Source organism: Gobius niger (genome assembly GCF_951799975.1).
Source record: "Gobius niger genome assembly, chromosome: 9".
NCBI classification, from domain to species: Eukaryota; Metazoa; Chordata; class Actinopteri; order Gobiiformes; family Gobiidae; genus Gobius; species Gobius niger.
In genome coordinates, this window is record NC_136860.1 from 29,665,901 (window position 1) to 29,690,491 (window position 24,591).

The following is a 24,591-nucleotide window of genomic DNA, read 5'->3' on the forward strand; positions in this document are numbered from 1 at the left end:
TTTTTTCCGTTTCTTCTGAGTGCCCCCATTCGTAGTTACTGGCGGCACTTGAGCGCAATGGAGAGATTAACCACACCTATGATGACAGCGCACCATTCCGCGACCTCTTGACCGCGTCGAGATGCGCGTCTTCGGGGGGAACTGCTGGATGAGGAGCGCACCGCAGTGACCACCAGGCAATTACGGAGCTCATGTGCGCGTTTGAGACGTAAAGGCTGTTGAGCGCCACTTGTGGATTGAGGGCATCGCGGTAAACTCTGCCTCGCAGGAGTGGATTCTTTGCAGCGGTTCCAACATGACAGTGCGTCTCTCGCGGATTCAACTTGCCCTGTTCTTCATCCTCCTCTGCCCTGTCAATATCATCGGGCTGTGGTGGTGAGTAGAATTGACAGCCACGTGTTGCTATCATGGGCATTGCATTTAATTTAATGGGGGAAAAATGTCTGAGAGTTTGGAATGGGTATGTTTGTGTGCGTAAACGTGGTGCGTAACGTGTGGTTTCCCAAGCATGTGCCTCGGGGGATTTCTGTTTGATTGTCATATTATTGGCTATCTTTTCGAGCGAAAACACGCGTCACACAGTCAGTCCATATCCTACCTAAAATCAGCAGATTTGTAAAGCACTTTTCAAAAACGTGTTCTTTGCGTTTATGGTTATGGGACATTAGCGAATATTGACACGTGATTATAGGTGTCAAAATACAATATCCTTAATAGATAAAGGGCTTCATGATTTGAACTTGACCTGAAGCGTCATTAGCTTCGGTTGCATTCCAGAGTGTAACATGGCTTATTTCCAGTATTTCGTCTATAAAAAATCGAAATGAGTCTTCCCTCATAATCATAAGCATCACTGATTTTTACGATGCCATTAAATCTACTTTATTAGTTTGCCTTTCTTCTCTGAAAATAGAATATGACAAATAAAACATATTCAATTCAAACATTGTGGTTATTATTATTATTGTTTTATTCATCATTTGTATCATACTTATGTCAATGCACAAGCAGTGAAAGTGCCTTCATGTATGGGAATGATATAGGCCAGTCAGGTGCCACCTCATAAAATATATAAACTCTTCCAAGTGCCATGAATATCAAATCAGGACCAAACCGGGCCAGGTAGGTCCTGGGTTAAATTGGACTAAATCATGTCTAAACTGGGGGTTTGTGTAAACCAGTAAAACTAAACAAAAAAAGTTCCTCAAAGCGCTACACTGTTGTCATTATTCATTCACTCCACACGTAGTGGTGGTGAGCAACAATTGTAGCCACAGCTGCCCCTGGGGTAGACTGATAGAAGCGAGGCAGCCAATTTGTGCCATCTGACCACAACCAAACACTCACATTCACTTCATTTACTCAGGCTATTGGAGAAGTGTCTTGCTCATGGAAACAATGATTGAATTGTTTGCACATGAGCCTGAGTGTCACCTGAAGAAACCAAAGCACCAAGGTTTGAAATCATAGGGGCCTCTTTGAAACACATTGCTTTCATTGTATGCATCTACTTTAACTACTGTATGACTTGCATTATTTAGATTTTTTTATTTAAATATAAATGCATTGTGCTTGGTGTTATTTGAGAAATCCCCAATGCCTCATTGTACTGAAAACCTTTAGCTTACCTCATTCATTGTAGCTATTCAGTTTCCCTGTTCTTTTTTTTTATTTGTAGGGCCCGGTGATTACAAATGACTCTCCAAAGTCAAAGGAGACACCGGCTTTACAACTAAGCCCAGACCAAATATTGCGTTGCAGAAGCACAGTGAGGTGTCTAGCGTTTGTTGCCTGCAGTTATTGAGGAAAGAGGAGCTCCTGGTTTGTGCGTCTATGTGTGTAACTCTGAGTGTGCATCTACCGTGTGCGTATCTATGCGCTGTTGTGAAGGGGGGAGTCAGGAATGTCAGGTGGCCCTCTAGGCGCGGTGGATATGTCATCATAAAACAATCCTCATTGGCTCAACTTTGCGAGCTCTGTGACAGTTGGACAGATAGACAGACAGGCTCAGATGTTACTGATAACTAAATACTTTTGGGGCACGCGGGCTCCAGTGTACGTACTCCCCATCTGCCTGCCTTAAATATCACGCGGATTATTCACTTCTTCTCACACGACTCCGGCGGCGGCGGTTTGAATCGGGGCATTGTGATATTTTTTGCCCTCTTGTTCTCCGGCGAATCCTCCCACTGTCCATTCACAGCACAGTCAAGGTCATTGTGGGCTGTTGGTGTCACTGAGGCCCAGGCTGAAGGCATGGGTTTGTTGATACACGCACTTTCACTTTCACACAAAACACAGATTATGAGCTCCAGTCTACTGCTGTTTTACCACTTAGTCACACTCAACAAAGATGCTCTTGGATTACATGGAGGACTGTAAAATGAATTGTTTCAAATAACACAGTATTCTTTATCTTTATTTTGGGGTGAAAAATGACCTGAGCCATATCCAAGATACAACATATTGAAGCTGCTGTTGTGTCCTTGAGCAAGACATTTTGCAACAGTGTCTTGGGAGAACTCCCACTCTCTCTTAGAGGGGAGTGGGAGCTCTCCTGAAAGGCAGAAGCAGAAGGCCTTGGAGTGAAAAGTGGCAGCATGTGTTAAAAACAGCTGTTATTGCTGTTGAGAAAAAGTGCCAAAAAGAGTACGAAAAGGCCCATGAGAGAGTCGGCACGCTTCTATTACTACAAAAGACTTGGTCTGCAACAAATGCCATCACTGTTGCTGATGGAGAGCACATGAGAGCCTGCCTACATTCAACCAAGCCAGTCAACGTGGAACATAACAGCCAAAGAAGAATGCTCGTGGACATGTCCAAAACATGTACAGTGAACTGAATCTTGATGTTAACATGTAAATCACAAACCTAATTGCCGTTGTCATACTTGCCTAAAAAAAATCACGTTAAGATTACCTAATGTCTTGTGGCCCGTTGTATGGACAGAAAAGGTGTCTGTGTGGGGTCTCAGTCATACAGGAGTTGTCCATCTTAAATGGAAGGTCTTGAGTCATTTTCTGTACTCTAGTTATCTAGAACGTTTCACCTCTCATCCATCTTCTCATCTCATCAGCCTTTTGGATGAGAGGCGAAACGTTCTACACTTCAACTACAGAAGATGACTCAAGAACATTCATTGAAGAATAACCTGGCAAGAGCCAGATTGATTTATTACACTGCTAAAAACATTAGCACTGATGTCAACCGGGGATCGCTCAGGTGGAAATCATTCAGGAACAGGGCGAACCGTTGGCCAGCATGTGCAGCTGATTGGATCAAGTGCATTTAGTTTTAGCCAATCACAGCCAAGTGTCAAAACAAGTCTGTAGCAGTATACGGGTTACACCATATAAATATAGTATTATCTAATATTACATAATGTCATGTGTGATATGGGATTTTGAAACAATATGACACAACAAAACATCACAATACAGCAAATAGTGTCCTAAATTATAATGATGGGTCCGGTCGCAGAGGTTGAAAGTCTTTAGGGGAATTTAGCTACAGCAATATCAGCATTTCTAAACAAATGTTATTAAAAGCAATCTATTACCTTTTGATGTTCGCACATAACACCACTGATTACTAGACAGATACCCTGAAGACTAGACCACTCATTTTACATTTTGCTTGTTGAACGTCTTGAAACATTTGTGCATTTTAGGGATGCACCGATACCGATACCAGTATCGGGTATCGGGCCGATTCCACAGGCTCGTACTCATACTTGTACTCATTCATGACGTCCCGATACCAGAAACCGATACCATTTGACGTGCGGCCAGCGCACCTACGAGGCGCAGCTCTCAGCTGAGGAGAGAAGATGCAACAAACTTGAGAATTGTTTAGTGGAAATACAATATTCCACATAGAGCTGACTTTATTACAGACTGCGCTCTCTAAACCAGAGTCTGTGCTGGATTTAACCAGAGCTAAATGTTGTTCGTGCTGCAGCGTCTGCAGTGTTTACAACATACAGGCTAACGATGCTAACTCGCGGCTAGCGCAGTTTTGGCCATTCCGACGCCGTTTTATGCCCAGGGGTTTATTCTTCTGAAAAACTAACCCAGCGACTAAAAAGTCCTCAGAAAATCCAACGTTAAGACATACAGCATGTCCATATTGAGCGAAAATGAGCTGCAGCAGAACAATGAAAAGGCTGTAGCTACTCGCTAAGTTACTACAAACACACGAGAAAATCCACACGGAGCTGAAGCATCATCTCAATACTATTGTTAAATAAAAATACATAAATGAATAAAGCTCAGGCATTGGGAGCTTTTGGACATGGGCTTTTCTGTCTATGATGGACAGTGCAATAAAAATTAAAAATTATTGAATGAAAATAAAAATAAATAAATAAATGGCATCAGCACAATTCTAATATAACTGCTCTTAAATGTGTCGCCGACTTTACTTAAGGAAATGTAAATGAGTAAATTGACTAATTACAAACCAATCTGCTGTGAAAAAAGTAAGAATGTTGAAGAAAATGCCTTGTACTCGTATCGGTATTCGGTATCGGCGAGTACTTAAATCCAAGTACTCGTACTCGTATCGGTTTTAGAAAAAGTGGTATCGGTGCATCCCTAGTGCATTTCCTCTCTCTAAGTCATGAAGGTGTGTTATGTCTTTTCCTGAGAACTCCGCTGATTCACTGGCCACGCAGGGTCAAAACAAGACAAAAAATGTGGCCCCCAGTCGCTGCTGGCTGGAGGGAGGTGTCGTAGCGTGGGCTCCGACCCAGCTGTGGACGGGAAAAAGTCATAGGTCAGTGCTCTTTTAGTTTGATTAATAACGCCTTTATCTGATCTGAGGATAAACCACACCTTCCATCTCAGAGCAAGACAAAGCACAGTCAGTACCTCAATGTGGAAGAATAATCATTTATGAAGGGATTATTGAAATAACAGTTAATATAAATGGGAGAAGTTTAACATGGGATCTTACATATGCAGTAGGGATCGTACGAGAGATTTTTCAAATATCTTCACCTGGATTTGGTTCATTGAGTTGAGAACATTTCACTTATATCTTCAGAAGCTTCATCTCTCCCTTGCATAGTCAGTTGAGTTGACGTATATTGGAGGTCATATATTAGGCTTTCTGACCCAACCTCTTCTTTTAATTTGGCAATAGGAACCATGCAGTTTTATGACATTATAACATCGTCAAATAGATTTTCCTAAAGTGAACTTCTGTGTCCATGAACTTGAACAGGCACTCTTCTTCCCCTTTATCCCCATTGAAAGCCAGTGTCATCTTCTTTCACTCACTCACTTGTCCCGTGGCCGCTGCCTGTCTATCACCCCCCTCTCTCACTGGTTAGCTGTGAACTGTCCCGGGACGATGCCACACCTGCGTTTGGTCCACCCTGCAGTCTGTTCCGGGACAATGATGCTCTGTGTTCCCATCTCCCAGCTCCTCTGCAGCTCGCTATCTCCTCGCGTCTTCAGCCGTACTTGAGAAGCGCTATCGTGTGCAGATAGGCAGCGGCTGAAGGGGAAGGGAGAGAGGGCCGGTGACAGACGCGGAGCGTAGGAGATGAAAAGTGCTGGCGATAGGCGTCCTCTCTGTGCCTCCGCTGATTAGGACGGTCTAATCATGGGCCCAGACAGACAGGGGTGAGGAATGCCTTTGCTCTCCCCAACACGGCTCCTGACTGCAGCGGTTTAGCACGGCCAACTCTGATCCGAGAGAGAGGCAGAGCGTGTGCTGGTTTGGACAAAAGCCCACTTGAAGTGTGCCACAGTCCCACAGGTGCACACAAACTAAACATCTGAGTTGGCTCAAGAGAAAATGTCACAGAATATTAAAATATATTTAGGCAAACAGTGGGTTCAGAGAGATTTCAGACAACTTTCATTATTTCTGTTTAAAGCAGTACTAAGTAGCGTGTTTACCTTAATAAATCCTTTTCGTAGTCCCTGTGGGGGCAATACAAGTGTTTATGGGATGATTGGAGGGTCTTTCATCTCCCCCTGGCGTCTCTGGCCAGAAAACCATGTTTGCAACTTGACTGCCACCGGGCCGGAGCCACCAATACACACTAATTGAATCATGAAGAAGAAGCTAACATGCTAACGGGCAAAGCAAACTGTGGGCTAGTGTGACTTTAAACAGTCAAGTTTGAGTGAAAAAAAAAATATTTCCATTGTATAATTGGATGTACAATATCCCTCTCTCCCTTTGCCTTTTCCTTTTCTGTTAGTGTAGTATTAACTCTCCAAGACAATTACTAAGTTAAAAAATCGTAACATGCTACGACACCTGCAGTTGCGCAGGTGTTGTAGCTAGTACTGCTTTAAATATGTCGCAATTTGATACTAAACTCAAATAGATATTGTTTGTAAAGGTAAAAATCCATTGGATAATCGACTAGAAGAAAGTGAGCGACAAAGCGAGGAACTTTGTGGTTTCTTCTTACCACAAAGAAGAAAATAAAACTAGAAAACAAAGGTAATTGCAGGCTAAAAGCTATATGGCTACAGCTAAAGGAACGAGGTTGCGAAGGAGAGCTTGAAAAACGTGCTGCCGGGAGAGGCTTGTCAACGGTGCAGTTATGCCTCCGTGCCCAGGTCGTTGCAAGGCGGTTGTTCAGACGTGACACTGAGGGTGAAGATTTCAATGGATTTAGTGATTTGGTGTGAGATCGAGAGTTTTGTATGTTCTTTATGCAATAGTTATCTGACTCCAGACACCTATTCAGTTTGTTGTTTATGCTTCATGTAGCTAGCCATTAATGCGTTGCGTTAGCATACAGTACGCCTATTCAGCCTGTTATTTTTTTATTCATTAGGCCTTTTTTGGCTTGTGCGTCTTCATGGGGATGGTGCCAGCTTGTGTTGATTTTCTTTTTCTACATTTAATTTGATTCCATCTGATCAAAAACCAGGAGGCTCTCTAAATGGGAAGTGAAACGTTGGCGTCTTATTTTAAATGTCCGGTTTAAAAGTTTAAACACTCACTCATGCTAGTAATGGCACAAACACTGCCACGTCTTCCCCTGTGAACCTTGTGCCAGCTGTGATCGAACTGCCAATATAACTGACCATATGACCATCATCATCTTTGCAACAGTGGGTGTAAAAGCTGACGTCATGATGCTGAATTCTCATTACATTATAACCCGACAGGATGATGTTTAAAATGTCACTTAAAAAACGCACTGTGGCCACGTCACTCCATGTTAATTTGGACAGTCTACAGTTTCACATTATCCCACCCACTGAAGTTCTAATACGGAGCTCTGAACTTCTCCACTCTCTTCTCGTTGTCCCAGGACCTCAGTCTCGTCAGCTCCTCCGCCTCAGCTCTGCAGATCGTATCTCGTCCTCTGTGAGCGCCCTGTAATCAGCAGCAGCAGCAGCAGATGACTCAGATAAAGATTGAATGACCGTGTGGCTTTGGCATCAGCCACGCAGCTCAATTAAACCTCCTCATAAGAGAGAGATACGATGGGAGAAGACGGGGAGGGAACTTTTTTTTTTTTTAAGCATTCTCTGCTCAAACGTACCATACAATAGGTCAGTGGTCTGTGATTATTAATTAAATGCTAAAAGCTAAGTATGATAGCAGTTTTTTGTCTTTTTTGTTGATTGCACATAATATTTTTCACACTGTCGCACTTTATTTTGAGTTTTGCATTGACTTAGAGCTTTTTCTTGTTATGCCGTGAGAGTCTAAATTCATCTTCGGATTGCTGCTATTCATCCAACATGGACCCTCAGAAATCAAGCTCGACCTTATAGTTATATTATGATACTCTCTGACTTTATCTTCTCACAGTCCCTCATGTGGGACAGCGTTTCCTTTAAGGCTTCTGATAAAATCTCAAGTGCGCATCTTCATCTGCAACCAGTATCATGGGGCACAATAGAGAACGATGTTATGCTCTTCAAGATGCGGCCGTTATCTCAGTTGTAGATAGTTCTTCAAAGAGTTTCAGGAAAGTCGTATAAGAAATGTTTTATATACACCTTTTTGTGGCCTGTACAGTGTGCCGGTTGTTTTCACCAACACAATGGCGTAATGGACAGTTCTTGCTTTGGTGAAAGGTTGCATAATGTGTGTTGGGACTTTACAAAGCATAATTCTATTTAGTTTGACTGTGATATTTAACAAATATAAAAATTGGTCTGTACGTGTTTTGGTCTGGCCAAACTTACTTTCCTTTCTGAACATTAACATTTGTGTGACATTTACTGAAGGATTTTGGCAGATGTCATTTATTTTTCATCAGAAACATCGCTGGTCAATTTGGAGCCTTTAGGAAGCAATGGTTATATGATTTTTTTAAATTAAAAGAGTTGTAATATGATCCACCTTTGCAAGGACTTCATCCAGATACATCCCTTGACACAGAATGCCGTTGGGTCCTTGGGCAAGACACTTCACCCACCTTGCCTGTGTAAATGTACTGCCTCTCAGACCAACAGTCTTGCTTCAGACAGTCTACCCCAGGCTTCTCCTCTTCCTTCTTCGTCTACATCTTCTTTCTCTTGCTTCTTCTTCTTCTTCTTCTTCTTCTTCTTCTTCTTCTTCTTCTTCTTCTTCTTCTTCTTCTTCTTCTTCTTCTTCTCCTTCTTTTTTCATTCCTCTCCTCCTTCTATTATTTCTTCCCCTCTTCCTTCTTGTATTTTCATCTTTCCCACATTTTCTTCAGCTTTTTTCCTCACCTTCTTCTTCTCCTCCTTCTCCTTCTTCTCCTCCTTTTTCCATCTTCTCCTTCTCTTCTTCCTCCTCTTCCTTTCTCTTCTCCTTTTTCATACTTTTCCTCCTTTTTCTTCATCTTCTCCTTGTCTTCTCCTTCTCTTTCTCCTTCTTCTTTTACTTGTTTTTCTTTCTCTTTTTCCTCTCCTCTTCCTTCTTCTCCTCTTCCTTCTTCTCCTTTTTTCTCACCTTCGTTGTCTCCTCTTCCTTCTTCTGTTCCTCCTTCCCCTCCTTCTTCTTCTTCTTCTTTTCCTCTTCCTCCTTCTTCTCCCCTTTCTTCTTCTTTTCCTCTTTCCCCTCCTTCTCCTTTATCTTATCTTTTTCTTCTTCTTCTTCTTCTTCTTCTTCTTCTTCTTCTTCTTCTTCTTCTTCTTCTTCTTCTTCTTCTTCTTCTTCTTCTTCTTCTTCTTCTTCTTCTTCTTCTTCTTCTTCTCATCATTATTTAGAATCACAATTGGCTGCCCTGCCCTGCTCATATGATGTGCACTTGTTACAAAGGGCTCCAAACAAGGGCATGAAAGCTGAACATCATTAAGACCCATTTTAGGATACTTTTTAGATGCTGTTTTTCTACCTCACCTCGCTCCCCTTTTGGCTCCACGGGGCTCTCATCTTGAACTGTTCCTAAACTCGTCCTTAAGGAGATTACCTCCAGCCAGCTCCGCAGCAGTGCTTCTGACGGACCTACCGCAAAGTTCACTGGTCAGATATCCGTCTTACACAAATTCCTCCCAACCATTTGTTATTCCGAGAAAAAAATGCAGGATTTAGGAGTTACAGATCAGGCACGGAGGTTAGCGCCCTGTCTTTGGTCTATTTTTGTCAATACACTGCTCTTGTTGGGGTCAAAGCAGGTGGATTTACATGTAATCTCGGTAAGTCTGTGCGTCATGCAATTTCATGTCAACGAAGACTTCACAAGTGACTATAGTGTGGCTGTTAAAATACATTTAAAATGCATTTCACAATTACTCAGTTGAAGCAGTAAGTGGCACAAGCTGGTTAGGATCAGGTTAATAGTTTGATCCATGTAAAGCGGGAAGGCTCAAGTTGGGATGATGGGATCCGTCTGTAAAATTAAGTGTGAGGGTGGCCTGAAGGAGAAGTAGATGTGAGGAAGAAGAAGTTATTGACTTAAGTTTTTTAAAACCATGCTGTTGTTGTCTCTCAATGAAAACACTGTTATGTCTGGGTGGGTTTCTACTCAATAGGTTTATCCACCACTGACCATGACATATTGTTCAGTTATATGAATTGGATAACATCAAAAGCCATTTAATGGGTATCCTATACATATTTTCTGCCTGATCAAAAATAAAAAAGTTCCCTCAGGAAATATGTTTGAGGCTTTAGCCTTCATTGTTTCAATAAGCGTCCACAATGTCAAAAGATCCAGAGGTGCATATATTTTTCACCAAGATCTTGTATTGATGATAGGAGAGTGTGACTACTGCGCAAAACCCTCTCCATCACATCCCAAATGGGCTTAAGATCTGGACTCTGTGGCCGATCCATGTGTGAAAGTGATGTCTCCTGCTCCCTGAACCACTCTTTCATAATATGAGCCCGATGAATCCTGGCATTGGCTGGTCTGTACCAATCCACTGAAGGAATAACCTGGTCACTCAGGGTGTTTAGGTAGTCACACATAGTGTTGCTGAACCTCAGATCATAACAATTAGTTAAATCCAAGTGGCGACTTGTTTTTGGTCAAGCAGTGTATATGAAGGAGTTAGAAACAAATGGTAATGAATAGCAATGGCAGGATTTGTTGTTTGTGGGTGTTACAGTGTGACTAGAAGGAAATCCTCTGACAGAAAACATTGAAACATCCGGGGCGTACAGAATACAGACCTCATTATAAGTTACACTAAATAAACATAAGGATATAACATCTCAGCTTATTTATCAGCCGTCACGATTACAGGCATCTGACTTCACTGACTGTACTTTTATAGTCTTTACACCTCTCATTGTAAAACCTGGCGCTTTTGTGAGCTGCTGACAGAGCCGTCTACCATCACTTCCTTTCCCATCACACACTTATACAGTAATGCAGGTACAAACAAGACCACACGAAATAATGACAACACTCTCTGCGCTGAGCTATACTTTTTAAAATGATTGGTTGTCCATTAAAGGCTACACATTGACAAAGTGTGTCGGAGTTTGTCATGGGTGTTCCTGAAGACGCTTTTGTTCTTATGCCATGCTAGTTTTGTTTAATCTGATTATTATTTGCGAGGGATTAGGCCCAAATACTTTCTACTGACCAACTTTAGTAAGTGTTCTTGAGTATTCTTGTCACCACTCAAACACTTTTATAATTCATGCATGTGAGAATTATATGGTGGTAAGTATGATAACATGCATATTCACACTAAATAAAAGTACACACACTGACCAATGAATTCTGTGTCAGCACAATAAATATGTTCTCATGAAGATGCCCAAAAGTGGGGACAATATTGAAATTAAAACATGTGCTTCATCTTAGATAGTTGGAAGGACTTACAGAAGGAGTATGGGTAGAAAGGGCTTTCATTTCAATTCTTTCGACTGACACTGCATACTGTCATAGTGTCTGTGAACAATGGATACTTCACTCGCCTTGCCTATGGAAATGTTAGTGTGACTGAGTGGGCGGCTAAATGAATGTGCATTTGTTTTTCAGCTTTGTCTTGTAGAAATATACAAATATAAGTTTTGGCTGCTAAGCACCATATTAAGTGCTTATGAAATGTATGGGAAACACTAACCTTCAGCCCTTATGATACATTTCTTTACTGGAGCTTTTCCTTTTATTGTTTGCTTCTAGTACTATTCTACTATATCCAGCTCTGCAGGCGGTATCTGACACAAACCATCCCATTATGTAACTTCATATTCGTTTAGACTCTCACAGACACTGGACTTTGATAAGTCACTGATGTATGGAAGCTCTCTCAAACCTATATACAATACAGCATGTCCATGTTGTTTTCAAAGCCTCCACACGATCTAACAGAGAGTAGACCACCAGCGGAGACAAACTCCAGAAACAGATGAATCCTCTCTGCGGTTGTGACAGAAGTAAGGTTTGCCTGTCCTTTTCTTTACAGTCATGGTGCTTTGTTCATGTCACATTGTGTGGATACAGTATGTGTGTCTGGATATTGTGTGTTAGATGGGAAATGACTTTATGATGTTTTGCAGCTTCCTAATCAACCTGTAGACAGATAACAACATCAGCTTGATACCCCAGTCCAAGAAGGGACATTGTCCCAACCTTGTTGGGTTTTATGCAATGCCTACTCCTGCTGCTACCACAATGCAAATGCTGTTAGCTTAATGTGTTTGTCTTTGTGTAATATTGATGGAAAAAACCTATTGTGATTATTCTTGTGTGTGATGATTCAATCCGTTTTGTCAGAGATCAGTGCAGCACACAGCCCTTCGGTGGCCACAGACAGAAATCCAGCGAAAAACATTTTCCCATTAAGAGTTAGAATAAACAGTTTATACACACAGACAGCTCATCCATTACTCCCCAATGAGGAGATATGGAGCCCACGTTTATCCTGGAGCTGATAGGCTGAATGTATATAAACCTGCTTTAATCACTGACATGACTAAATTTGTTAGGCACAGCTGACAATCCTTGAAGCTGAAGAGGCCAAAATCATCCCTTCAAATTTCTCCAAGCCACCCCACACCCAATAAGACATGCTAAAAGCACGGTAGCGCAGTGGTTAGCGCTCATGCTTCACAGCTAGAAGGTGCCGTGTTCGATCCACGGGCGAAGGGGGCCTTTCTGTGTGGAGTTAGCGTGTCTGTGTAGGTTATCCTCCAGGTACTCCGGTTTCCGCTACCATTAAAAACATGTACAATAGGCCAGGATGAATGATGTGTGCATTGCCATGACCTGTGGAGTCCCCCAGGGGTCAATCTTGGGACCCCTCTTATTCAACTTGTACATGCTTCCATTGGGTCAGCTAATAAACAGCAACAGTGTGTCGTACCGCAACTACGCAGATGACACTCAGATCTATGTGTCACTGATGGCAGGTGAACATGGGCCTGTAGATACACTCTGTCACTGCATCGAACAGATCAGTTTGTGGATGCAAAACAACTTTCTCCAACTAAACTCACAGAAACGAAGACAAAGTGTTATCAGTCACCTTGAGTCTCTCTCTAAAACCAAAAAATCAGGTTTGAAATCTAGGAGTAATCATGGACTCAGACCTGAACTTAAACAGCCACATCAAAGCAATAACATCAGCAGCTTTTCACCATCTGAAAAACATTGCCAAGATCAGAGGAATAGTGTCAAAACAAGAGAGACATTCATGCATTTGTCTCTAGCAGGTTAGACTACTGTAACGGCTGCTCACTGTTAGAGCTGCAGTACATCCAGAACGCTGCTGCTCGAGTCCTGACAAGAACAAGGAAATACGACCACATTAGTCCAGTACTCCGATCTCTGCACTGGCTTCCTTTCACTCAGAGAATAGAATTTAAAACAGCTCAGCTTGCTACAAGTCTTTTCATGGTTTAGTGTCCGAAGTACAACTCTAACATGTTACAGCCGTAGGAACCATCTCGTGCCCTGAGAACTTCAGGGAGGGGTCTCCTGGTGGTTCCCAGAGTCAGGACTAAACACGGTGAGGCTGCGTTTCAGTTTCATGCAGCTAAAACCTGGAACAGTCTTCATGTGAGACAGGAATCTGACAATGTTCAAATCCAGGCTGAAAACAGTTCTTTTTGTCCATGCATATGACAACTGAAAGTATTTTATCTGCACTCTTGCCTTTTACTGTAATTGATCAATTTTATGTTGATGTTTTATTGATTTCATCTGTTTTCTTGTAATTTTATGCAACTGTGAAGCACTTTCAATTGCCTTGTGTATGAATTGTGCTTTACAAATAAACTTGCCTTGCCATGTGAATGAACACCACTGAGGATGGAGTGAATGTAAAATGTTCTCATGTAAAGCGCTTTGTGACTATGTTTGTGAAAGGCGCTACACAAATAAAGTTCTTCTTCTTCTAATAGGAATTTGGACAATTACCAGCTTACACTTTAAACTTTGAACATGAATGTTCAAAACTCCAGGCAGACAAATACTCAGAACTAATGGAGTCCATTCCCCTGAGCCAAAGCGGGCTCAGCAATGCATAAGTGTTACCCAGTCTGCTGTTCAACCAGGAGAACAGGCATGCAGGAAGGCCTATGCATACACAATTTAACATGGGATCTTCTTGCTGTGATTTGAAAGTGCTAGCCACTTTGTCATGACACAGAATGAAATGACTGAACTTTCACAGCCATATGTATGATCTAGGAAAGGAAGTATACTACTTGTCTTGTGGGTTTTAATTTGGCAGACAACTCATTTTAGTAACACTATATCTCCATAGCATTGATTTAATCTGCAGTCTTTAAATAAGTGATGCTGATTTGGACCGTCTGTGCGGTTTCTAAACAGTTTGGAAATCTTTAGCAAAGTGTATCAAGTGGAAATCTAGAAAGTTCTTCTACCTTTTTCTGTTTTTTTTTCACAAATCAACCTCAACAATTTTACTGAGGGTCCAAGTCCAGGGCGAGGACCACACGAGTGTCTCATGGGAAGTAAAGGCTGTCCTCTCTCCCATGTACAGTAAGAGTGTGGAAGAGTGTAAGCGCAGAGCGGAGAGCTGGCAGGAAGAGCAGCCGCAGATTAATCTCTCTTACATTTGGTTTGTGGTTTCTGATGACATTGGCCGCAGCGTTTACAGTAATAACACAGGTACAGCCCCTCTAACACAGCTTTGGTGTAATATGGCACAATAATAACACACGTCTATGGAAGCATCACAAGCACATTTGAAAGTACAGTGCTATATCATTAGTGTCTTTGCATAATTGCTTAAAGAGGGGGTATTATGCTTTTTTCAATCACATAGCACCAGTCTATAGCACACTACAATGATGATGAAACCTTCTGTTGGTCTGTAAATGCAGTAAATTAGAATAACTGCCTTGTATAAAATTGCTCTCCCAAAATGGCTGTAGTGAATGTCTTGAAATAGGCCTCTGTCTCTTTAAGAACCTCTGAGCCTTTCCGACACGCCCCCTCCACACGCTGTCTGTGGCGTCAGTGGGGAGGGGGTTCTACTGAGGAGCAGTGGTTGGTTACTCGGCTGGTGACGAAAGTGCGGAGGCGTCTCCAGGAGGTGGGGGCGTTCCTAGGAGGACTCAGGCAAACCCATCCCTAAAATGGCTGCCATCAGAGTTTTTACAGATTACTCAAAAATACGTGAATGTGCCAAGGCAACACTTCAGGCATGTTTTTAATGAGGTAATGACATAATAACATGATGTAAAGCTTGAAAAAGTTGATTTTGCATAATACCCCCCTTTAAGTTACATTTCAGGGTTTTCTGAAAAACCCACATCTACACATGTACTGTAGATGTTGCTGTGTTTAGGGACTCAAATGAGACAGAAAATCTAGTTTAGCCAAAAAAATACTAACCAAATTATGCTAGTAGACTATACTCTATAGAATAATATATTTTCAAACCTATTAATTACAACCATTGCATCACAAATCGACACTCAAACTTCAATGGCTCCAGAGCACACTGACGGAAACATGGCAGCTCATGTGTGTAACCTCTCCATTCACCCAGGTTCACATTGGCAACCTTACTCGTCTTTCCATGGGTGAAACAAATCTGTAAGTGCATAAAATGGGAATGTTTTTGGTTTTGTGACTCACAATTTCGAGTGACAAAATCTCAGAGGTGCTTTTTGACTTAGATCGTGGGAGACTGGAGAAAGGGTTGGTTCAGCATCATCGGAGGAGCACATGCTCTGTAAACAAGCAAAAAACATTCAAAGACACAGATTGTTGTCCCTCCGCCGCTGAGGAGGGTGTGTTTCATTATTTTGACCCACTTTACTGAAAAGTGAAAGCATAGACTTGCAGGGCCTGGATGTGTTCAGTGGATCAGAGGGAGATTGTACATGTCGTGATTTTGACTGGGCTTTTCTGCGAAGAGTTTGCATATTCTGCCCGTGTCTGTGTAGGTTTCCCCCTGGTACTCCGGTTTCCCCACCACTAAAAACATGTACAACAGGTCAAGGTCAATGAGAGTGTGTTTGAGAGTGCAGGGTGGAGGATAACATGCACTGTCCTGACCAAAAGAGTCAGTAATAAAATCTAAATAAAATGGTGTTGTCGCTTATATAGGAAACTACGATTGTATGATTGTTTGTAAAGGCTTTTCTCCCACACATCCTGAAACTATTACAAATCTCTTCCCCAGTATTTAGGCTCTTGGATCTCCATGTAGAACAAGACATTGATGGTCAGACCAGTTCTGTGGAGAGGTTCAATTTGTATCTTTCTAGGAGCATATTCCATCTACTCTTCTTGTTTAAGCCAGGTGACTGATGTTCCCGCTGACCTCATCTGTCCTTGTGCTCAGGGCCGTGGGGAGTCCGCTGGTCATGGACCCCAACAGCATTTGCAGGAAGGCCAAGCGTCTGGCGGGGAAGCAGGCCGAGCTGTGTCAGACGCAGCCAGAGATCGTGAGTGAAGTGGCCAAAGGAGCGCGCCTCGGGGTCCGTGAGTGCCAGTACCAGTTCAGGTACCGCCGATGGAACTGCACCAGCCACAACAAGTACTTCGGCAAAATCCTGCAGCAAGGTGAGAGCAAGGAGGAGTGTGCTGTAATGTTTGCAATGCAGTTTGAAATCCTGCAGCTGACTTGAAGTTTAATAGTGATTGATGGTATAAATCAATAATCTGAGAAGGCAGGATGGTTATTGAAACATTTAGGTGCACACCAGAGTGGAAAGTAAATTTTGCGACTGCAATTCAATTAGCAATTTTTATATTTGATACATTTAAATGCTTGAAGGAAGTCATTTTACCTTTAGACTGTGCTTCAAATTGCCCCACATTAGAACAATACTAAAAAAATTGGTTTAATGTGGACAGGGCCCTCTTCTGGAGCCGACATTCATAGTACCTCTGGGGGACAGCCACGTGACTAAAATAAGTCCAGGATGGAGTCGCATAGTGTCTCTCTAAACACTTTAGAATCTGCTTTATAAAAACTCAGACTTTTTCTCTGTTGCAGCTGATCCTGAGATCAGAGGCTCGACAATTCTGATTGGTGAACATCTATCACTCAAATTCCAGAGACAGAAACAAAAAAAAACTCAGCCTTTTGAGTTTAGGTTATTGCAGTAGTCAAAACCTTGATTGCGATTGAATATTGATAAACCTTGCAGCACTAGTGTTTTTGTGAAATCTGTTTTTAGCACACTGTAGCTGCTGTAAACAAAACATTTTAATAGTGTCTCATGCAAGTTCATTTCAAAATTGTTTTCAAATTTGTGATAAAAAGTTCATTCTGAATTGTTGCAGTGTAAGCACGGATGTCACTGTAATTATTATGAGGGATTATTTTTGTGTGAGGTCTAGTGATTTTACTGTTTAAAGGTGATGAGCAAATGTTTTGTTTCAGAAAAAGTAATAGATGTGATCTATTGCGATGGGCTCTAATATACTGTACGTATGAACAATGTGTGTTGTTTATTCAGCTCTATATTGTTAAATGAATAAATCATTACAGATGAATAGAGTGTTAAGCAACCTGTAAATGACTTACCTTGAGCTCTTCTCAAAACATGTCTTGACAGTGCTCTTTTCGCATGAAAGTCACAGAAGCTGGCACACACTGCTGACCTTTAACAGAATCAAAATGTAATCAACAGCTTCTCTAACAGCTTTCAGTTTGGCATAAATGGTTATTTAACAAAAGGTGTGACACATATTCTTGTACTAATGTTTCAGACAGTATATGGAAATATACACTAAGCACCTTTGTATTGCAAATGATTTAAAAAACAACAGAGGGAATGTGTTTACAATGCACAAACATTTCTGGTAGGATTTTCAACAGTATCACATAACCAAGAGCTGACGAGCAAATGAAAAATGTAAAAAAAAATTGTGTAATATCAAAACAATGTACACCACGTTTCTCTCTCTTGTTTTATTCAGCGTTCCCAGATTACATATAACACAACCGCAACCTCTGAATGCCTGTGAAATTAAAAAAATCCCATAGTTCACGTTCACAGCTATGAAACATATTCAAAGCCTTGTCCTGTTCCATCTTCTATACTGGGGTCCTATGGATGTGAACCCACGACCTCTTGACCTCTCAGTAGTGGCAGACAACACTAGCTCTTGTATGTGCGCCCCAGACACAGTAACACTTGAGTGACTCTCCCCTCCATCACACTGGGCCAGCTTCATAAAGTAAAATTACCTTTTCACTTATAGCATCTCTCAGATCTCAGCACATCTTCCTGCAGGCCTTTGAAGTGTCTAATAATGTGGCCAATGTCGGGTCATCCCCGGGCCCCCAAAATGACAAGACTGTGTTCCCTTGTCTCTATATGGTATTTTTTGAATTACAGAGCAACCTGCTTCAACCTGTCCCAGTTTTGGTTCTCGTGCCAAGCCATAAGAGCTCAACTGAACTCATGTAAGATCGTGTGTAACCTTTCTTATTGGAGCTAAACGTGATATGATGACAAACAAGTCACTGCACAATAAAGGTCACACGCTCTAATATTTCATTGGACCGCCTTTAGCTTTGATTATAGCTGTTGCAATGTTTCAATACACGTCTGTAATGTCAAAAGATTTATTTCTATCAAGATCTTGTATTGATGATGGGAGAGTGTGACCACTGCGCAAAGCCTTCTGCAGCACATCCCAAAGAGTCTCAATAGAGTTAAGATCTGGACTCTGTGGCGGCCAATCCATGTGAAAAAAAGATTCTCCCTGAACCCCTCTTTCACAATGTGAGCCCCATTAATCCTGGCGACGTTGTCATCTTGGAATATGCCATCAGGGAAGAAGAAACCAGTGATGGAATCACCTGGTCATTTAGGATGTTCCAGTCGTCAGCCAATATCATTCATTGGGCACATTTACCAAGCATTTGCTCATGTTGAACTAAAAACGATCTCTCAGTTGTACAGGAGATTCCAATCATAGACGAAGGTTCTTGAGCTTTCATCTGTACTCTGTAGCTTGGGTGATGGACATTTAAACTACAGAAGCTTCATCCAGAAACGCTAATGATCTTTGGCAGCAGGCAGACTTTTAACCACCAGTGGTAAGGAAAATCCTTCATCCAGGTGTTTCTGACCAGTAGCCTGGGTCCTCATCTGGAGATGGGTCCCCGAGCACCGACCCATGTTGGCAGCTCACTGCTCCCACAGGACACGCCAGCGGCATTGAGGATGGGTCAAATGCAGTGAACGAATTTCCCTACAGGGATTAATAAAGTATAACTTAACTTAAAGGGACTATACAGACTTTGAAAATGTAAAATTATGTATTTTCCTCCCCCCACATGTTCCAGCCATGTCCTAATGTGTAGAATGAGCCCAGACCTGTTCACCACAACTGCCTCTAAAATCCTGCACTGTCACTCAAAAGGTTGTTACTTAATAAAGCTTAATATAGAAGGTGCAGTTACACGTATGACCTGAGGTGGCAGCAGTGAGCATAAAATGCCCAACTTGCATCTAGCCCCTTATTGTTCTAATGCAAGAATCATCTGTTTGAGATCATGTTCGGGATATGTTGTTGTTTGCAGAGACTCATTTCTTCCCAAATAATTACAGACAAACCAATATGTTTTTATTTTTTATAAGCTCACAATATAAAACAATATTAAGTCAATTTATCCCAGTGAACTGAAAATATATCAGAAAAGTATATTACAAGAACATTTAGTTGGTTGCAAGGAGTTAAGACATCCACATAAAGTATTCAATTATTGATCAGACCATATGTTTAGAGCCTACAAGACATTTGTGACTAGACAGTGGGTTTGTGCCACATGCAACATCTGCGTAGTTAGATGCTTGAATGAAAGATTTCTAAATGTTTTACAAGGATGAATTAAGTATCTACTAATGCTATACAATTATGCTACAAGTGCGTAACAGTGTGTCGTTACTGAACGCAGAGTAAACCCGGGCAAGAATGCACGAGCAGAAGACAGTGGGACGATCAATCATAAATTCCTGCCTGTCTTTGAGAAACGCCAAAGTTCTCCTCTGTTTTTAAATGCCACAATTACCTCCATTTCCTCTGCGGCTGTTTGTCATGCACTGGCACCGATAAATGTCAGAATAAAAGGGCGTTAATCCTCCATGAGAGAGACTCATTAGGAGAAGAGAGGGCTTTTTAACTGAATCCCAAGTAGTTGATTTAACTTCATTGACCTTTGTTCGCTGCCTGACCCGCCAAAAAGTGGCCACCTGGATTTAGGTAACTGTTCTGATCCAGGGCTGCTGCTGTTTGCCAGGTCTTGGTTCAGCAACACTATGAGCCCAAAGAATGATATCAGCTGATTATGCCGGAACATCCCAAATGACCAAGTTCAATGGATTTCTTCTTCCCTGATGGCACGGGCATATTCCCAGATGGCAATGCCGGGATTCATCGGGATCACATTATGAAAGAGTGGATCAGGGAGTATGAGGCATAATTTTCACACCTGGATCAGCCGCCAAAGAGTCCAGATCTTAACCCCATTGAGAATCTTTGGGATGTGCTGAAGAAGGCTTTGACATTGGAGAATTGTATTGAAAAGGCCATTGTAGGCATTGAGGTTGGGTTCTTTCATTCTAAAACATTACATCAATAATTCGATTTATGCTCAGTGTCCCATAATTTGTTTTTAAAACAGTTCAAAGTAGGACAGTCTTACAGTTCCGGGATGTTATTTAGCAGCTTTGTTGCAAACAAGAACAGAGAACAATCCAGAGCTCGACTGGTGGGGTACACATGCTGTGTTTTATTTCTGTTTATTGTTGTTTATTTATTGCATGTTGCCTTTTTTTGCTCATTAATTGTCCGTGAGAGTAAATACTACGCTGACAGAAAAGACAAAGGAAGAGAGGGATATTGTACATCCAAATACACAATGGAGATCATTTTTATTCATTCAAAATTGGCTGTAAATACTGTTTAAGTGGTGCTAGCCCGCAGTTAGCTTTGCCCGTTAGCCTGTTAGCTTCTTCTAGGTGATTCCATTAGTGTGTATTGGTGGCTCCGACCCGGTGGCAGTCAAGTTGCAATTGTGGTTTTGTGGCCAGAGACACCAGGGGGAGATGAAAGACCCCCCAATCATCCCATTAACACTTGTATTACCCCCAGAGGGACTATGAAAAGGATTAGTTAAGGCAAACAAGTTACTTAGTACTGCTTTAAAAGGCCTATTAGATCATTTTTAAATATTTTCTGCAGCCTTCTTGGTTTGTTTGTTTTTTCTGCTTGTCTTGTTGTATTGTGCCAGTGTTCACTTGTTTATTTTTATCTGATTGTATTCACCTGCAGTGGCACTTTGTGACTTCCTGGAAATCTAAAGTACAATAATAATAGTTATTATGAAACAATGTAATCTAAAGTAATCAAAGCGAAAGGCAGCTCAACAAAAACATTAGAGCGTGTGACCTTCTTTTTGTGGAGACTTTTTAATTCTTTTTTTTTCTTATCAGGCGATGTATAAGTTAATTCAGTACATCCATGCTCCCAGATCGAGTGATTTAGTGCAAGGGTTACGCACACAGGCACACACCTTCTCTGCACTATCTAACTCCACGGGACGCCTCTTCTCCCGACCCACCCACTTCAACACATCCTCAGGCGAGATTCACCCACTGTTCAAACAATAACCTCCAAGCACTTAACCTTCTTTTGTTTCGCGAAACCTCCTCAGAAACAAAGTGAAAACAGATTGTATAAACGGTTGACTTTGTAATAAGATAAGCCTCGCGTAATTACTCACTGAAACGCTGCCCTTCCTTTTTTTACTATTTTGATGCCAGAAATATATGTCAAATCAATTATGACAGCTGGATATGAAACTGTCTCATTGTGTTCAAGTCAGAAAACAGGTCAGGTTTCCGACCGTTTAACATCTATTGACAGGTATTAATATATTTTCCTCGATCTTTGCCATGTTTAAATACCACACAGGGCCTAAGGGCGACTGTACTGTAAGCAGCAAAACACTGGTGCTGGTAATCACATGAGGGCGATGGCGGCGTCTCTTTGAAAGACTCTTGGCTTAACACCAAACAAAGATGAGAGGATTAGGACCTGTATCCATTCTCTTAGTCTTAAAGGTTTATGTTGGGGCATATCATTCTAATTTGTCAAGTTACTGTGTTTGTTTTTGGGATCCTGGAGACAGAAGCTTCATGATTATATCGACTTTATTAGACGATGATCTCTTTATTAGACGATATCTTTGAGTAAATGGATAAAAACGCAACTAAAATGTGACAAAACATGACAGAAATTAGGTTAAAAAAAAGCAATGATTAAGTGACAAAAAAGTGACAAAAACGAAACAAAAAAGAGACAAAAACATGCCAAAAACGCTTCAAAAATGTGACAAGCTTTCATATGAGGCATGACACTGTTGCTCTCCAGTTGAGCAGCTTTTAGATTTGGGTAAAGCCGAACTGGAGAAAATGTGCTTGGTTCAGGCGGGGGGTTCAGAGGGGGTATTCATCTTTTTGCAGGTATTTGGTAATAATCTCAAACACATCTTTATCACTATCTAACACTTCACTGTAGTGAAGTGATGTTGGGTGTTTTCACTTTGTGGTCAGAGGAAAGCTAAGCAAGTAGGACCTCAGGAGCTGCCTTTTTGGAAGCTGCCGCTGCGTTGTTTAGAATAGAAAAGGAAGAAGATCCAAAGATCAGTAAAAGTTGCGTTAGCAGCTCAAAACAGTTCAAAAGGGCGGCACGGTAATACAGCGGTTAGCGCTCTTGCTTCACAGCTAGAAAGTCCGGGTTCGATTCCCACCAGGTACGGGGCCTTTCTTTGTGGAGTTTGCATGTTCTCCTGTGTCTGCGTAGGTTTCCCCAACACTAAAAACATGTACAATAGGCCAGGATGAATGAGACTGTGTTTGAGAGTGTGCATGGGGGACGACGGATGAACATTAGCCCAAGCCCGGTGTGGCTTATTCATTAACGTGCTCTGTCCCTACCAAAGAAACAAATAAACTAATCACAACTCCAGGTATGTTTTTGATGAGAGAACAACATTGTAACTTGGTTCATCCATCCATCGATTTTCTTCCGCTTTATTCGGAGCCGGGTCACGAAGGCAGCAGTCTCAGCAGAGATGCCCAGACTTCCCAATCCACGCACACCTCGGGGCGACACCAGGCCAGCTTGGAGACATAGTCCCACCAGCGTGTCCTGGGTCTTCCACGAGGCCTTGTGCCTGGAACACCTCCCGCGGGAGGCGACCCGGATGCCACCTCTGCTGGCTCCTATCGGCGTGAAGGAGCAGCGGCTCTACTCCGAGCTCCTCCCGGGTAACTGAGCTCTTCACCCGATCTCGAAGGGTGCGCCCAGCCACCACCCTGCGAAGGAAACTAATTGATCTTGTCTTTTCGGTCATTAGCCAAATCTCCTGACCATAGGTGAGGGTGGGAACATAGATCGATAGGTAAATCGAGAGCTTTGCCCCTTGTTTGCAGCTTCTGTAACTTAGTAAACAGCTCAAAAAAGCTCATATAACATTAGTTGGGGCCTCGAGCTTGTGTTTTATATGTTGTAACATGTAACATTTGACCACAAGAGCAAGAAGAAGCCTCTGATGATTGTCCTCCACTCAATCACCCCAGTCCAGTTGACAATATTTTAAAATCTCTGTTGTCAAATGTCCTAACTACATGTAATGATTTTGTTTATTGAATTGATGACCTTTGAAACACGCTCTCATGCTACGTACAATTTCTTAGGCTTGGGACACACAGTAAAAATGCAGCAAAAACATATTGCGTCGCACACCACATTGAACTGCCAGTAAATCCATCAGTGGTTCTCAAACTGTAGAATACACTGACAGTGGGATCTTTTGTCGGTTTTCAGATTCTTACATATTTTCAAAGATGCCCAACACACTGGCATAGGCATTAGTTTGTCTTTGTAAATTCCTCTCCCACAGCGATGCCTCAGGAGTGTAATTCAGTAGCGCACATGTAACACAGTGCAGCGAGGCCTGTCATCACCCGATCCTAATCTCGGATGATTTGGAAAATGCTCTTGATGTGACGACCACTCAGCGTGCAATGTCACCACAACAATCGCACCAAACACGCATATCATTTTCCATCACAGCAGGTTATTGCCATGACATAAGCACTTTCTCGAATATAATCGCCATACCCTCACCTCCTAAAAGTAGTTTTCAAAAATAATGCGTTAATTCCTGCAGACAGGCCCAGGCATTAGCGATGGCAGGGAATTTGTTTGGAATTCATGTCTTGAAGGGAAATGCTAATTGTTGCCTCATATATTTGATTCTTGAAAGCTTCTCTATCATATATCTGTTCATCTTTCCTTACATTCATTTAAACTATGAGCATATCGATGTTCTAAGGGGCTATAGATTAGAAATTATTCAAGCCTGTTGCCAATAAACTTCTGAACTCTGTGCTTTAACCTCTTAACTCCCGCCTGAATCGAGAGCATTTTCTCCAGTTCAGCTTTACCCAAATCCTGTAGGCCAGTGTAACACCTCATTTGAAAGCTAAGACCTACAAAACTAAATTGATCTTTTTCCTCACATCATCAGATTTTTTTTCATCACTTTTTTTGTTGGGCAGTCATCTCATCTTTGTCAAATGTTTGTGGCTTTTTTGTCACTTTTTCGTCAAATTTTTCGATTTTTTTGTGTGTCAAATTCTTATCACTTTTTTGTACATTTTTTCTCAATTTTTCGTCCATTTTTTTTAAATTTTTCATCAAATTTTTCTCACTTTTTTGTCAAA

The 24,591-nt window shown here is 41.7% G+C and overlaps 1 protein-coding gene across 1 annotated transcript in view; it reads left to right on the plus strand.

The window, feature by feature from the left end:
* The first annotated feature begins 250 nt into the window (after positions 1-250).
* Positions 251-24,591, plus strand: part of wnt6b (wingless-type MMTV integration site family, member 6b) — a 30,845-nt gene continuing 6,504 nt past the window's right edge. Inside the window, exons 1-2 of the mRNA XM_079562629.1 lie at positions 251-375; positions 16,179-16,399. Coding sequence (XP_079418755.1) covers positions 296-375; positions 16,179-16,399 — 301 coding nt within the window. The 5' untranslated portion in view covers positions 251-295. The remainder of the gene's footprint in view (positions 376-16,178; positions 16,400-24,591) is intronic.